At 43.5% G+C, this 14100-nt stretch overlaps 1 protein-coding gene and 1 long non-coding RNA gene across 5 annotated transcripts in view; one reads left to right on the top strand and one right to left on the bottom strand.

Annotated features, from left to right (window-relative positions):
* Window positions 1–1382, bottom strand: part of LOC142055476 (uncharacterized) — an 89945-nt gene extending 88563 nt beyond the window's left edge. For all 3 annotated transcript variants that reach the window (XR_012659943.1, XR_012659942.1, XR_012659941.1), the window contains exon 1: window positions 1223–1382. This is a non-coding gene — a long non-coding RNA (uncharacterized LOC142055476). The remainder of the gene's footprint in view (window positions 1–1222) is intronic.
* On the top strand, window positions 1303–13636 carry NTPCR (nucleoside-triphosphatase, cancer-related). 2 transcript variants are annotated; one of them, XM_075089482.1, is made up of 5 exons: window positions 1303–1541; window positions 4394–4556; window positions 5638–5734; window positions 8488–8697; window positions 13499–13636. In XM_075089482.1, the coding sequence occupies exons 1-5, from the start codon at window positions 1493–1495 to the stop codon at window positions 13565–13567; spliced, it is 588 nt and encodes a 195-aa protein (XP_074945583.1). In that variant the 5' UTR covers window positions 1303–1492; the 3' UTR covers window positions 13568–13636. The 2 variants fall into 2 exon arrangements, with proteins under 2 accessions (XP_074945583.1, XP_074945584.1); XM_075089483.1 differs by lacking the exon at window positions 1303–1541 and adding an exon at window positions 1682–1826.
* Window positions 13637–14100: the final 464 nt, after the last annotated feature.

Raw genomic sequence — 14100 nt, 5'->3', positions numbered from 1 at the left:
TGCACTAGTTCTGATCACTTCTGCAAGACAACTTCCTTACCTGCCATACTGTCTTGGGATCCTAGGCATCAGCTCTGGAGCTGCATGCCACCGGAGGGACCAAACGCATTATTTCTTAACTCCACCTTTTAACATCTCTTTGTTGCAATTTCTCCTTCTGAAAGTGGTGATCATAATCTCTACCTCACAGGAGTGCAGACCCTTAACTGGAGTGTAACTGGAGACTGAAAGAGAGGTTTGCTTTCCTCAGAAGCCAGAAGCACAGTGGTACAAGGAATTCTTATTATGCAGTGAAACAGCTGACTGTGTCCCTCACACTTTCAGATGACCCACTGTTGTAGAACAGGCCCTGCTCCTAGCTGACCTGAAAGAACCGCATATTTAAAGATGCAGAGTCACTAAGTAGAGGGCTGCTCTTCATCCTGCCGAGACTAGAAAACAATACAAGGAAGAGTGGCCATGTGTGATGTACACATCAGAAACATTTTGTTCAATTTATGGAAATACCTGTCCATTGTAATGTACACTCTACCTGCTGATCTACACATTTCATCTGTCTGAAAAGGATACTCATTATCTTTGTGAAAATGATGAATAACCTTTAAATCCTTGGGAAATTACTGCAAATGAAAGCCAGACAAAGATGTGCTGAACCTGAAGAGAACCATTCTAGCTGAAGCAAGCAATAACCAGGACGTATCCGTGTCATAGCTCAGTATTTCTGGGTAAACATTTTGGTGCTTACGGCCAGGTGGGGATCCATATGCCTCGGTGGCAGGGCATCGCCTCAGCCTGTGCACGACAGCCCTCTGCACGAAAATCCTTTTCCCTGCTCTCTTACAGCTTTCCAACACCCTACTCTAAATAAGGAGGTCACAGGCATAAGGCGCGTTGGGATGCAGACAGATGTCTGTCAGTGTCTTTGTTAAACCTGCCAAAGCTTTTCATTTGTGACCCAATTCGTGCAGATTTGTAACAACCCCCTAGCTGTATATTAACTCCCCAGTTACATTTGCTGTCTGCATCGAGGTATCAGACAACCCGCTTGTCTTTTAATTGGCTGTTTGCCGCATCCCAGAGCATGTTGTTTACTGAAACGGGTAAAAAGCTCTAGGGAAAGCTTTCTTAACATATTCAGAAATTAAACGGGTCAAGCTGACTGGAAAAAGAAAATGCTGACCCACATTTAGGAAATAATGTCTTTTTTCCCCTCTCCCCTAACCTTAAATAGCGTCCATCTTCTGGGGAATACCCGGGCAGCGGCCCGGCCCTGGGCCGCGCCTCCGGGTCCGCCACAGGGCGGGGAAGGCCCGTCCCTCGGCTCCCGCCGCCCGCGCCTTCAGCCCGCGGCGGCTCCCGCCCTCGGGGCGGGCAGACCCCGGCCCGCCACGGTTTATGGAGCAATCCCTGCCCGGGGACTGCCACGGGAGAGGCCGGGCTCCCCTCAGCAGCTGCCAAGGCTGGCGCGCCAACCCCCGCCAGGGACCGGCCGATGAAAATGGCGCGTCGTCGCTGTGATTCAAGGCCACCAGAACCTCCATGTCAGGCACCTCCCGGGGCGCCGCTATGAGGGGCGGGAGGGGGGGGCGGCAGAGCTCACGCCGCTTTACCGCGGCTCCCTGCGAAGCGAAGCACCGCGCCGAAGTCAGCACAACCCCAGGCCCAGCCGGCGGAGGCGGTGCGGGGCCGGGCCAGGGGCGGAGCGAGGGGGCGATGCGCCGCGGCGCTCCTCCCGCCAGCGGGGCCGCGTCGGGTGGGGGAGAAGGCGGAGCGCGGCCTGTGGCCCCTCGCCATGTCCAAGCACGTTTTTCTCACGGGACCCCCAGGTAACGGGGGCAGGAGGAGCCCAGGGAGCGGGGCGAGGTGAGGCGGCGCGTCCGCTGGGGCCGCCTCGGGCCCTGGCCTGGCCTGGCCTGGCCTGGCCTGGCCTGGCCTAAGGGGCCGCGCTGAGGGCCAGGGGAAGGCACCGGCTGGCGGGCCCCAGCACCGGCCCAGGGCGTGAGGGAACCCCGGGAGCGCCTCCTGCTGCAGCCGGGCCCGGCAGCTGCCTGCGGGGTAACCCCGGCTGCCGGCCGACGGCTGCTCCCCGACCCGGGTGTCGCCTGTCGAGGTCGGAGCTGCTGCGTTCATTAATTTGTTCCTAATGGAAGTCCGGTTTAGGTCTCCGTCCAGTCCCATCTCACGTATGATTCCAGACGCTGCTGCTCTGTTCCTGGCTCCTGCCCTGCAGTTCAATGTTGGGGAGAAAAGAACCTCGTGGGCAACTAATCCTGCTTCAGTTAAACTGCAGCCATTAATAATTTCTGAGTACTCATCTTTCCTGTAACTTAACTGTAGCGATTTAGCACTTCCAGCCTAAGTAATGTTCGGTTATAGGTAATAATTGGTATCTCAGATGGGCAGGCCTTGGTTGAAGTGGTGGAGTAGTTTATCATGGAAGGGGAATCTGATTATTGTGGACGTAGAGTGGTTTAGAGTATGAGGGTCGAACTATAAGGCTGTTAAATAAACCGGTTATGATTGCTAATCTTTCTTATGTGGTCTGGAAGTAAAGCAGTGGACCTAATTCTCGTTATTGTGAACCTTTTGCAGATACCTGTCTTGTTCGGAATGAATTTAAAATGCTATTGCTAGGCTGAGATAGCAATACCTTCCATTCACTTCATTCTGTCTTTCGATCCACTGAATAAAGGCAGCCCTTTGGGGGAGGCAGAGGTTAGGCCTGCTTAGGCCTTGTCTCTGTTTATTTAACTGATATTGAGTGTACTGTTTTGATTAGCTAAATGTATAACTTTAAGCTTTCTTAAACTTAGTTTGAGTCATTTGAGCTTTCTGGCAATTCACTGAATGAAGGTAACCAAATTAGAGATAGTGAATCTGCTTAGCCAAATTAGTATAAATTCACTTGTAGAGATGGTAGATATTGATGGTGCCACACTTGTCATTTTACTGTTCTTCAAATGCCCGGAATCCCTTTGGCTTCAATTTTGAAAAGTTTGCTTAATAGTTTGACCAGGTGCCCTTGAAGCCACAGAATATTTTGCCATTGATTTTTTCACAGAATCACAGGTTGGAAGGGACCTCAGGGATCATCTAGTCTAACCTTTCTATTGTCCAGCCTTTCCTTGACTGTTAAGAAAGTAGTTCCTAAATCTTCTTAAAATCTGAGGGAAGAATTTGTTATGTGCACATTGAAAATATTTCTGTTGGCATCTTTAGGCGCCTCACATTCGGTCTATATTCCTTGTCTCCAGGAATTTAAAGGTTTATTCTGCAGGATATCTTCTATCTTCTGATTTTTTTTTTTTTACCACAATGATTAAAAATGAAGTGATAACACTAAATTTTGTGAGAGGCAATAAAGTTGAGTTTAAAAGGAGATTGTCAAGGGATGTACTGTACAATGGCAAAGGAGAAGAAATAGCTCCTTTGTGGGAACTAAGAGGATGTCTGGGACACGGCCAACATTCACATTGTAGAAAGTACATCAGCCACTGCTAGGAGACATCAGGTGGCGAGGTTTTCAAGGATCTGTCTTAGGGTAAGAAAATGGATTATAGGACCACAGGATAATTCATGTGAGAAGGGACTTCAGGAGGTAGAAAGGTGGGTCAGCTCTGAGGCCAGACCAGGTCGGTCAAGGCTTTATCTAGTCAGGTCTTGAGAACCTCAGAGGATGTCAAGACTGTATAGGCTCTCTGGGCAACCTGTTCCAGGGCTTGGTTGTCCTCATGGTAAAAAAGCTTTTCCCAGTACTTAGTCAAAACCTCTTTTGCTCCAATTACCATAAGAAGCATTTTTCTATTGGTGGAGATACTTTTTGCCAGGTACAACCTGATATCTCAGGGGCATGGCGTGCTTCTAATTTCTAGGATATCAATAGAAGTAGTGTGCCAGTTAGGCTCATGGTACTAGCAGCCAGTTTTGACCTTATGATCTAACGGGGACAAACTCAGCTCTGTTCTTAAACAGTAGTGAACAGCAGTGGTAGAAAGGGAGATTCATCAGTCTTCCAGCTAGCTTGGGTATCAGTTGTGTAACAGTATGGCTCTCGTGTATTCACCTGCCTTGGGGCAAGCTTTGTGGCCTGCCTGTGCATTGTCTAAGCTAACAAGTTCACTGGTAGCCTGGGATGTTTTTACCATTCTGTTGTGACTTCACTGTAGACATACTTCTTAAAGGCTAATGAAACATTACAGTGTCAGTACAAGATGAACTTTAAAAGCTGCTTCTGTTCTTTATTTTCCTACCATTAATAAAAAAAAATATTTGCAAACTTAAAAAGTAATCAGTGTTCCTGCTGAACTGAATCATTACTGTGGTGTTTGCAAATGGGCTTTTAGTGAAGAAGATGATTAATCCCGTGTGCTTTTTGTTCCCTCTTTATTTTTAGGGGTTGGAAAGACTACTTTGATCCAGAAAGTCACTCAAGCTCTAAAATCCTCAGGCATTCCCATTGATGGATTTTACACAGAGGAAGTTAGAGAAGGTGGCAGGAGAACAGGATTTGATGTTGTCACATTGTCTGGAAAACGAGGACCTTTATCTAGAGTCAGGTACTGAGGTCTTAATAACTGTGGGTGGCTTATTGTTTTATGCTTTGCTCCAGTCTGTCAGCATGTTAAATGCTCCTCCAGAAGGTAATTTCCAGCATATGTATGGCTTTCGTGGTCAGGTTCTTTGTTCAGTTCTTGTGTCCTGGCTGATACCTGTATTATGTATGTGGACAGTGCCTCTATTGCATAGTGAAATATTGAAAATGTGGGAGGGAAAGGTGTTCTCTCTTGTTGCCTATTTTACACTAGATAGAGAGGAAGCGCTGCTGAGCTTTTTATTGTGAGGCCGAGTCTCTTTGGGATACAGTAAGTAGCTTATTGCAGGCAGGGAGGAAGATTTTTTTCTTTCCACCAGCTAATTTGTGGAGTCAGAAGTGGGAAACTGCATATAACATTGTTTTAAAGAGCCACTGGCTGGCCCAGAAAAACCCACACGTGAATTTTAAGAGGAGGGTTTCAGAGCCCCACTAAGAGGGAGGCCTCTGAAGTACAGAGGGGCTGACAGTCTTTCCTGATTCACTAGGCTTAGCTTTTCACGCTTTGTGCCAAACTTAGTCTAGGTCCAGGTGTGATGTTAGCACCTCATTCAGACATAGTTGATCTAAACAATTTGTACACTGCTAATAAAGGAGGTTTACCTAGGATAGTGTGATGCAGCACATGCAAACTGAGTTTTTTGCCAAGATTGTTCAAGAGTTTTGCAGCCCCTACTGAGATTTGGGCTACCGCTGCAATGCTGTTGGTAGTGTCACATAAACAAAGATCTGAACTGCAGGCATGTATTTTGATTTCAGTGTAAATATACCTGCTGGCTTTTAGATCCCATTGTCCTTCTATACACTGTTCAAATTTGAGCTTACGTAGTTGTGAACATAGCTTACGGTATATTTATTACCTGAAAGCATGCTATCTGCAATATGACTTAATGGATGGTTTACAGAGTTTCTTTCTTTTTCTTAGAAGAATTAAGGGAATTTGACTTATTAGGATAACTTCTCATAAATCTACTTGAAATGACTGCAGTGAATTCTCACTAAACTAATTTCTTAAAAGAAGTTGTGTATTTCTTTTTCAAATTCAGCTCTGATTCTTCTACTTCAAGACGTGAATATCGGGTTGGACAGTATGTCGTAGACCTTGTTTCATTTGAGCAGTTGGTTCTACCTATGCTGAGAAATGTGAGTATTCTATGAAACCTGCTGAAAAATGGATGCTTTGTGATAATCAGTGTTATTGGAAGGCCCTTCTAGAGCACTAGTTTTTGATATTAATAAATGGCCTGTTTCTTGGGTATTGCTGATTCTGATTGACTTCAGGATCCGGCAGCTGGAGGGGCAAATCTGGCTTGTTCTCTTGTGCTTATTACGGTGTTGGAGAGATAGCTATCCCCTCTCACTCTTGATCTGACATCATCCTGTGAGCAGGACCTCCTTGGCTTGAGAAGTAGTCGATAGGAAGTTTCTTCCTATGCCACTGTCTGGCATATTGGAAAGCAAAATGTGTGAGTGGCTTACCACACAGAACTGGGTGGGGTCAGTGGGCCCAAGAAAAAGGCTTTTGCTGCTGCTCTTCTCCTTGACAACCTTTTCTCCTTTTCCTCTTGCTCTGATTCCTATCTTTTTCCAGTAGAAGCATTTGTTTCTTGAATCCAGTGGTTATTTTTGATTACCACTGTATAAGTACCTGCAGACTGGTAGGTTTTAACTGATAATAGCAGCCTGGTATTTTGGGATTTAGCCTGCGGCACAAGGAGTCCTCTGACTGTGACAAGACTTTCCAGAGAGTCTTTTTCCTATTCTTTTCCTAACGTTCTGTTACTGCCTTTTTCCTTCTCCTTCTTCTGTCTCAGTCCAACCTTTCCCCTCTCCAAAATTAAACAAGAACAGATCGGATTTTGGCAATAACATTTCACAAACAGTGTGCAGCAGCTGCTGAACTGTGCTACTAAAAAAATCCTATTGTGATTTTTCTACGCTGCCAAAGCTCAAGGGGCCATGGAAGAAGGGACTTCTTAACTTAGAAAGAACAAAAAACCAAAGAGGTGCAAGGAGCAAAAATGGGATCGAGGATCTGATTCTTGTTTTTCTCAAATAACTTTAAAGGCTGAGGATAGGAAAGCAAAGACATTGGGGGCAAGGGAAAAAGGAAATATGAATAAAATGGGACAATTTTTAAATGTTTAATTTCACTGTAACTTGATTTACTATGTTAGTAAATAGATAGTTTAATAAAAAAGGCTGTACTCAGAATGCTTTTACTGCTGCATTAATGTGAAGTCCAGGAGAGATCTTGCTAGAAGGGTGTTAGCAGTGTTGAATTTTTCTGGTTGGTATATAGCTTTCTGCAAGTACAGAGAGTGAAGAGAAGAAGCAAAGGGGCCGGCAGGGTCGGACAGTGCCTGACCCTGTTCTCACTGAAAGCGCTGTTAATCAGTTTTGTGGGAATGTGGTCATGCATGTAGGTGGCACAAAAGGGAGAGGAGGAGAGTGAGGAAGATCGTAGAACTGAAAAAGAAGAGGCAAATGAAGAATGAGGACAGGAGAGTCATGGGTATGGTCTGGTTTGATCAGATAACAGCACAGAGTGGGCATGTTCCCGTTTAGCCTCGAGGACTTCAGCTTCAGCTCTTAAGGCTTACATCTCATTCAGTCCAGTGAGAACAGGAGTAGGTCCTACCATGGATGATCTCTCTGGTTCTAGAAGCTTTACCAGGCAGGACTAAGGATTTTTTCACAGCAGAATACTGTTTCTCGGTGCGTAACCTCATGACTAGTATTGGCATTTTTAACTCACTGATCTATGAAAGGATTTTAGGTAAAACAGCTACTCAGCAGGGATTTAGCTTGAAAAGATTTTAGGATGTATGTTATACAGTTCTTCCACTTTCCCAGAAGCAAATACTTTGCCTTCACAAGGGAACACATTTCAGTTGTTTTCCTTTTTTTTTTTCTTTTTTTCGTTCTGTATAATATGGCTGGTATTGGTATATATTCATGCCTCTACAGTGATGTTTTGACTTGAGTTGTTTTACTCTTCACCTCTATAAATATTGGAGTACAGTTCTCAGTTACTTTTACCAAGAGAGGATAGGCAGTGTGCTTCCTTTTCTGTTGAATAGTTCCTCTGCTTTCCGAGTTGTCTTTCCCTCAGTGGCAATCGCCCTTGTTCTGTCCTAGACTCCCCTGCTGCTCACGCCAGTGTGCAGCATGGTACTGTTGGCACGGTATTCACTGCATGAAAAAAGGAAACAAACGTCAAATGTGGTTAATCATTCGTATGGTGCTTATCCTACGACCCAGGGGGATGGCTGGGACTATAGAGTAAGCTGTACTTGACAAAGAAATGGAAAATGAGTGCTCTGATGTGAGAGAGGCTTGGAAACGGCTTGGTTGTTATCCAGACAGCTTTGAAGAAATCTACTTTTGAGGGAATCGCTGGTTTTGACCCAGCTACAAAAGGAGAAACTTCCAAATCTAGATATAATGCAAGTCTTTATTTCAATACTTGTGTGCATATTGATCTATTTTAAATGCATAATTTGATGATAGAGTGAAGTTCTGGAAAATTGGTGCCCCTCAGATTGATTGAGAGCTGTCAGTAGGCAAAGTGCAGTTCTTAATTGTCAAATAGCTTGTATGGGACCACTGTGAGAATTCTGCTTTGAAGGAAAACCAATATGGGTATTTCCTGTTGTAGTTGGTGTTTATGCTGTACATATATTTTCATCTTTCCAAAACTCTGTGCTGAAACAGAAACGATTGATTTATAAGTGTGTCAGTTACCAGCAGCAGCTTTGACTCTTCCACTTTCCCCAATATTACAATTGAATTGGTTTCTTTTGGAGGTATTTCTTTTATTAGCATAGAAACTATTTTGGTTGTTTGGTCTAAGTTCTGCGTTGTTTACAGTCTCTTGATGCACTTTTCCACAGGCAAACCATGGCGGTGATGCAGAGAAAAAAATTTGTGTCATAGATGAGGTCGGTAAAATGGAACTCTTCAGCCAGGCTTTTATTCAAGCTGTTCGTCAAACGCTGGCTGGCTCAGGGACGGTGGTGCTTGGAACTATTCCCGTACCTAAGGGAAAGCCACTGGATCTTGTTGAAGAAATAAGAAGTAGGAAAGATGTTAAAGTGTTCAATGTGAGTAATATTTAATATCCTTAAAAAGCCTTCTGTTCTAGGTTGCTGGTTTGTATTTGGCTCTGTTTAAAAACTAATTGTTACTACCAATTGATAGCTGTGGGTAGCTTGTATGAAATAAGCTTTTTAGTTCCCATTTTATTCTTAATGGGCAGGTGTTCACCTCAGTAAAAAAAACATCACATGGTACTTACTGTAGCAGTCTCACACAGCTGGCTTTGCTTGTGAGGGGCTGTAGAAGTAATGATACATTTGTTTTAAAAGGTTTTCTTGCTGTAGTGTTATTGCCGTACAAGTATTCATTATTCCTAAGAGTTAAAGCCTTTAAAGTACAGTCAGATTTTTTTTTTTTTTCCAGACTGGCTTGCAGAAATATTACCAGTAATCATATTCAAGAGAAAAAAAAACAAATTTTAAGGCAGCAGGGGAATTTGTAGAAAACAATTTCTAGAAGGAAGACACTTGTAAACGAAGCGTACTTTTTCTGGAGTCAGTGAACCAATTTTGGAATTCATTATGTTATTTTTACAGACATAATTTTCAGAATATTAGGGCCTCAAAGTGCATTTCTGATCAGCTACAGGGAGGTTCTCGAAAATATACCGCAACAAAACATAGCCTGTTCACAGGAATACATGCTTGAGGTTTCCTTAACATCTGTAATTGTCCTGGATGCTTCACAAAAACAAGCTAAATGCAGGCCCCACTCCTTTGATTTATTTTTCTGCTCAGTGTGTACTATTCGTAGTAGAGAATAAAGGTATATATACAAAACTGAACTGGGCATCTCTGTAATTATAAATTCAGTAAGTGGGACTTAAACACATCCTGGCTTACTAACAGGGGTACCATGTTGTAGAGCAGTATACTGTTGCAGCCTGTTCTTTATCAGATGCACAGCACAGTGAGAATGCTTACTTTGTTTTCATCCAAGTGAATTAGGAAGGAGAAAACACTCTCTCAACAACTTTATACTGAATTAGCTTAATTACTGCAGAGCAAGCAAAGCCTCCAGCTTCTTTTTTCCCCTTCAAAGTGAGATTAATAAAACTGCAGTGCTTGGAAAAGTTCCTCAGCTTTCTTTTGCTTGGTGGTACCATCACCATCTTCAATTTCTGTTTTTTAAATTAAATGCCTGTTTAGTTAAGTACTAAAGCAAACTTAGGCACACAGACGAGAGAAGATTCCTCTCCTCACATAGGAATCTTTTCCTATGAAAGGAATCTGTCCTTTCATAGATAAAACCCAGGTTTCCGACTGACATGCTGATGTGTGTTAGTTGTCAGGCTACTGAACAGGGATGCACCTGGATGTGAATTTTATATGACTTGCTTTACAGTGGTAGGGCTGGGGAAGAAGAAATGGAGAATGCCTCACTGAAAGTAACAGTCGTTCAGTACTTGGGCTGCATTTGGTCCTCTCAGGGTAGGAAACGGAGTGCTAGAAAACAGCATTTGGCTTTTCAAGAAAGCTTTTTGAGGCTTCTGCTGTCTCTTTTTAGCAGGTGAAGGCATGTGCCACTCAGCCCTGGGTATCAGTCTGCCAATACAACTTTCCCTTAAGTACTGGCTACAACCAGCAAGTGTCTTCCTGTAAATTTCAATGGAGCAATGTTTCCTCTAGCTAAAAAAAACCCAACAAACTTCACTCAAAGAATAAGCCATCCTGTTTATGCTGCTGGGATTAGGACGTGCAGGTTTCTTTGAACAGAGCTCTCTGGTGAATCCATTAGCCAAAAGCATGGGTGTGAAACGTCTGACAGACTCTGGTAGTTCCCAGGTGGCAGAGACCTGCTACTCTGAAGGTTTGTGCAGGAGAGCATCTGACTCGCTTGCTCCAGTGACACAGTACATGCTCCTTCCCAGCTAGTTAAGATGTGTGCATGAGCAGGAGCAGAACCTGCCCATGGGGCGTCAGTGGTGTTACTAGCTGAAGTAAATACTGGATCACCAGCTCTGTTCTTCAGGGGCTGTGGCATGGGGAGAACCTGGAGTGCCCAAATAGCTCATGGTAGGTAATTTCTTACTAACTTTTATGGTGCCTGGAAGTGTGCAGAAGTAGGTGGCTACCTTCCAAAAACGTTCTGCCTGCTCTGTCACTTAATATGGAGTTAGGCTGCATTCAAGTAATTCGGTAGAGTTTTCTCATCCTTTTCTTAGTGTCACAAGGGCAGTTCTGATGTTTGGCACGAAGCACATAGAGACAGCTCTTTGGGGTTTTACAGTCCCTTCTGTCTTGAAAGCATATTCAGTTGGTGTAAATGGGCTCAGATGCCCTAAAAGCAGTTGAGGATTTTCTCCCAAATGTTTAATTTATTATGTTCAGAGCACTTAACGATAGGAGCTCTGATATTTAACACATTTCTTTCCATTGTTGCCCAATTCCATTTTGCTGGGAACTGAACTTTCCCGTGAAACTACAGAGGCTCTTTTTGTACTGCCCGGGTCTGTGTAGTTCTGCAGACATGGTGTCATAAATAGGATCAGATTATCATTAGCAGCTGGCACATACTGATTTTCTTCCATTTTCCCATCTATTAATTTTGCTTCCATGAAACTCATTAGTGAGGTTTGGTTGCATATGCCTTTTAAGAAAGAAAATAAATAGCTAAATGGATCAGAAGAAAAGGTTCCCTTTGAACACACTGTACAAGAGGAGTTTCCTTGACAGTGCTTTAACAGTTCGGCGAAGAAAGCTTTGTCCTCTGCTCTTGCCTGCTTTGAGTCTAGGAGGTAGTTTCCTCCAAATTACTGAGATGCTTAGTATAAGCAGCATCTACAGTTATTTTCAACTCCCTGTCTAAAAATCTACCCATCTGTTTGTAGATTCAGTACAGATACTGGGAGATTTGTTTTCTCTGGGAAAGCTGCCTGCACAGAATGTCTCCAGATCTTAAGAGGAGACTTATATCTCTCAAGCAGCCTTTGTAAAACACTTGTGAAAATTTCCCAGCACTTGGCACTTTCTCTCTGCTGCTCTCACTGGACTTCTGGCATGTAGGTATGGCAAAGGGACAGATAAAATGTAGTATTGTTTTTTTGTTGGCTGCGAGACAGTGAGAAGAGCTATTAAATGTTCAGGGCGTCCTTTGAAAGTCAGGATGTCAGGACGCTTGCTGGGAGATTTAGAGTTTGGCTGATCTATGCTCTGTGCCTTGTTTACCTTGAGGTCTCTCAATAGCCTTGCTGAAGAGCAGTTCCATTCTTTGTTGTCTTGCTTTTTTTGTTATTGTGGGGTTTTCTGTTTATCTTATTATTGGCTTGGAATGATACTCAATAAAAAGAGCAACATTTTCAGGCAGGTCTTCCCTTCGTTCCCACCCCCTTTTTTTTTAATGTCACTTTTTCATCATTCCCATGTTGATCTGCTCTCTTGATTTCAAGTGGCATAAGTGAGATCACCATCTCTAGGTTCTATGGAGTTGGTGTCCAGCATTTGGATAGGATGTCTGTGACTGTAAATAGCAGTAGGCTCCTAGGGCCAAATTCTCCAGGTAGGGCTGTCACCTATTTAAAAACAAACAAACAAACAAACAAAAACCCAGCAAAACAACAAATCCGAAAAACAAACCCCAAACTTTCTCCTGTTCAGTATCAGCTGTAGTACTGGAGGGGATGCAAACCCATGTGCTCAGATCTTAAATGAAGCTACAGGGAATGCAGTGAAGCCTTGCTGGTAGAGAGTTTTAAAGTTTTATGCCATGCATAGTGTGGTGTCTCCCCTTCCTTCACAAACAGCATTTCTCAAACTTTGTTAAATATTTGAACGCACTTACTTTTTACTTGCTTACTTACTTACAAAAGCTCATCTGCCTTTGTCTGATGTCTTTCTGCCCTCCCTGTAGGGATCTGAACAGTGGGGAAAATTTCTTAGGCTTTTTAAAATTAGGCTTTTGCTGGCATTCCACAAGTGCTTGTTAACCCTTTCACTACCCCAGCCATATCCCCAGGATTTGGTTGATTTGAATGCAGGACCCAGTCTATCAAAAAGGGGTGATTTACACCCCACCCCACCCCCAGACACCCCCACACCCACCCCTGCCAGCTCTGTGCTCTGTTGTTGCTGCACCTGGGAGCTAAGCTGACTAGCAAGTGCTAGCATTTCCTTGGCAGTTGACGGTTAACTGCACGTGCTGCAGTGCAGATGGGCCTGGCAGAAGATGGCACACTGGGGTATATGGATTTTCACACGTACTGGTCTTACAGTTCACATTTCCATGGACTGCTCAGCCAAAGGCGTATCTCAGTGTGCTACAAAAGCCCCCCCCCCCACTTTCTCAGGTAGTCTTTATTTCTTTTTCAAGGTGTTTCTATCCTGCAATGCTAAGGTTTCTCAGAATACAGAGTCATGCTGCTAAGCCTGTTCTAATTTTTTTCATTGCAGATGTTTTTGACTAGGTCTGTCATCCTAATAAATACAACCATTTCAAGTACTGAAGGCATAAGAGCTACACTTTATAGTAGGAAAATTATATTTGGCAATTAAAACCGATTTCTAGTAATGACAAAAGTACGTGCTGGTTCTTCAAGTGATTCTTGTTAGTTATTCAAGCCCTGAATAATACTGCAAAATACCATGGGTAATTAAATAAAAAAGATCACTGAATATTCAATTACATATGCAGGTTTGTGGGTTTAGCTTATTGTGTTCTCAGTGGCAGAAGGTGGCAGGTGTTTAACACTCAACATTCCTCCACTGAGAAATAAATAAATTTGAATTTCTGCTTTGTTTGTTTTTGAAGTAAACACTGATATAGAGGTTATTCACCAAATTACATCGGTTTTAATTTCTCTTTCTCTAGGTTAGTAAGGAAAACAGAAACAGCATTTTGCAAGACATCTTGGCAGCTGTGGAATCCTGCAGAAGATGAAGAGCTTTTCTTGCCTGTAAACTCTAAGGCTTTTACTTTAACAAAACATTACAACATTTTGCAGATGTTTTTGAGTCTGTCCTTCCTGCTTTAGCCCCTGGAGGCTTTACGGGAGCCTTCAGGGTAAGCAAGGTAAAGCTGGTAATACTCTAAAATGTGAAAAACGAGATAGGAGGGTTCTTGTTTATTCAGTTCACAAGCCGATCCATTCAAAATATTGAACAGATGTGTAGTTAACATCAAGTTCTAATCTGGGTATTTGGAAGTTAGGTGGTCTGACTCTGATCCTAGTTACACCACGTAAAAGCATTTAACTGTCAAATCTGTTTGAGATCTCAGTCTTGCAGAGTGTGGTGTGGACTCCTCTACCTAGAGAGCAACTCAGTATCTGGAACTGAGCCCTGGTGTAACAGACAGAGCCCTGCCCAAAATGTAGGTGTGCCCTGCCTGGGTTGTGTAGAAATATCTTTGCTGTCGGTGACCCAGCTGGGTGTGTCCAGGGGTGATTCAACATGGGTGCTGACGATTTATAA

This window comes from Phalacrocorax aristotelis, chromosome 3, assembly GCF_949628215.1.
Source record: "Phalacrocorax aristotelis chromosome 3, bGulAri2.1, whole genome shotgun sequence".
NCBI classification, from domain to species: domain Eukaryota; kingdom Metazoa; phylum Chordata; class Aves; order Suliformes; family Phalacrocoracidae; genus Phalacrocorax; species Phalacrocorax aristotelis.
The sequence above is the reverse complement of the archived record's forward strand: the minus strand, read 5'-3'. Positions and strand labels throughout refer to the sequence as shown.

Excerpts from the sequence above, each read along its gene's own strand:
- NTPCR (XM_075089482.1), top strand. The coding sequence starts at position 1,493 with ATGAAAATGGCGCGTCGTCGCTGTGATTCAAGGCCACCAGAACCTCCA. Across the intron at positions 1,542-4,393 it reads AAGGCCACCAGAACCTCCAT|GGGTTGGAAAGACTACTTTG; the intron begins GTCAGGCACCTC and ends CTTTATTTTTAG. Across the intron at positions 8,698-13,498 it reads AAGATGTTAAAGTGTTCAAT|GTTAGTAAGGAAAACAGAAA; the intron begins GTGAGTAATATT and ends CTCTTTCTCTAG.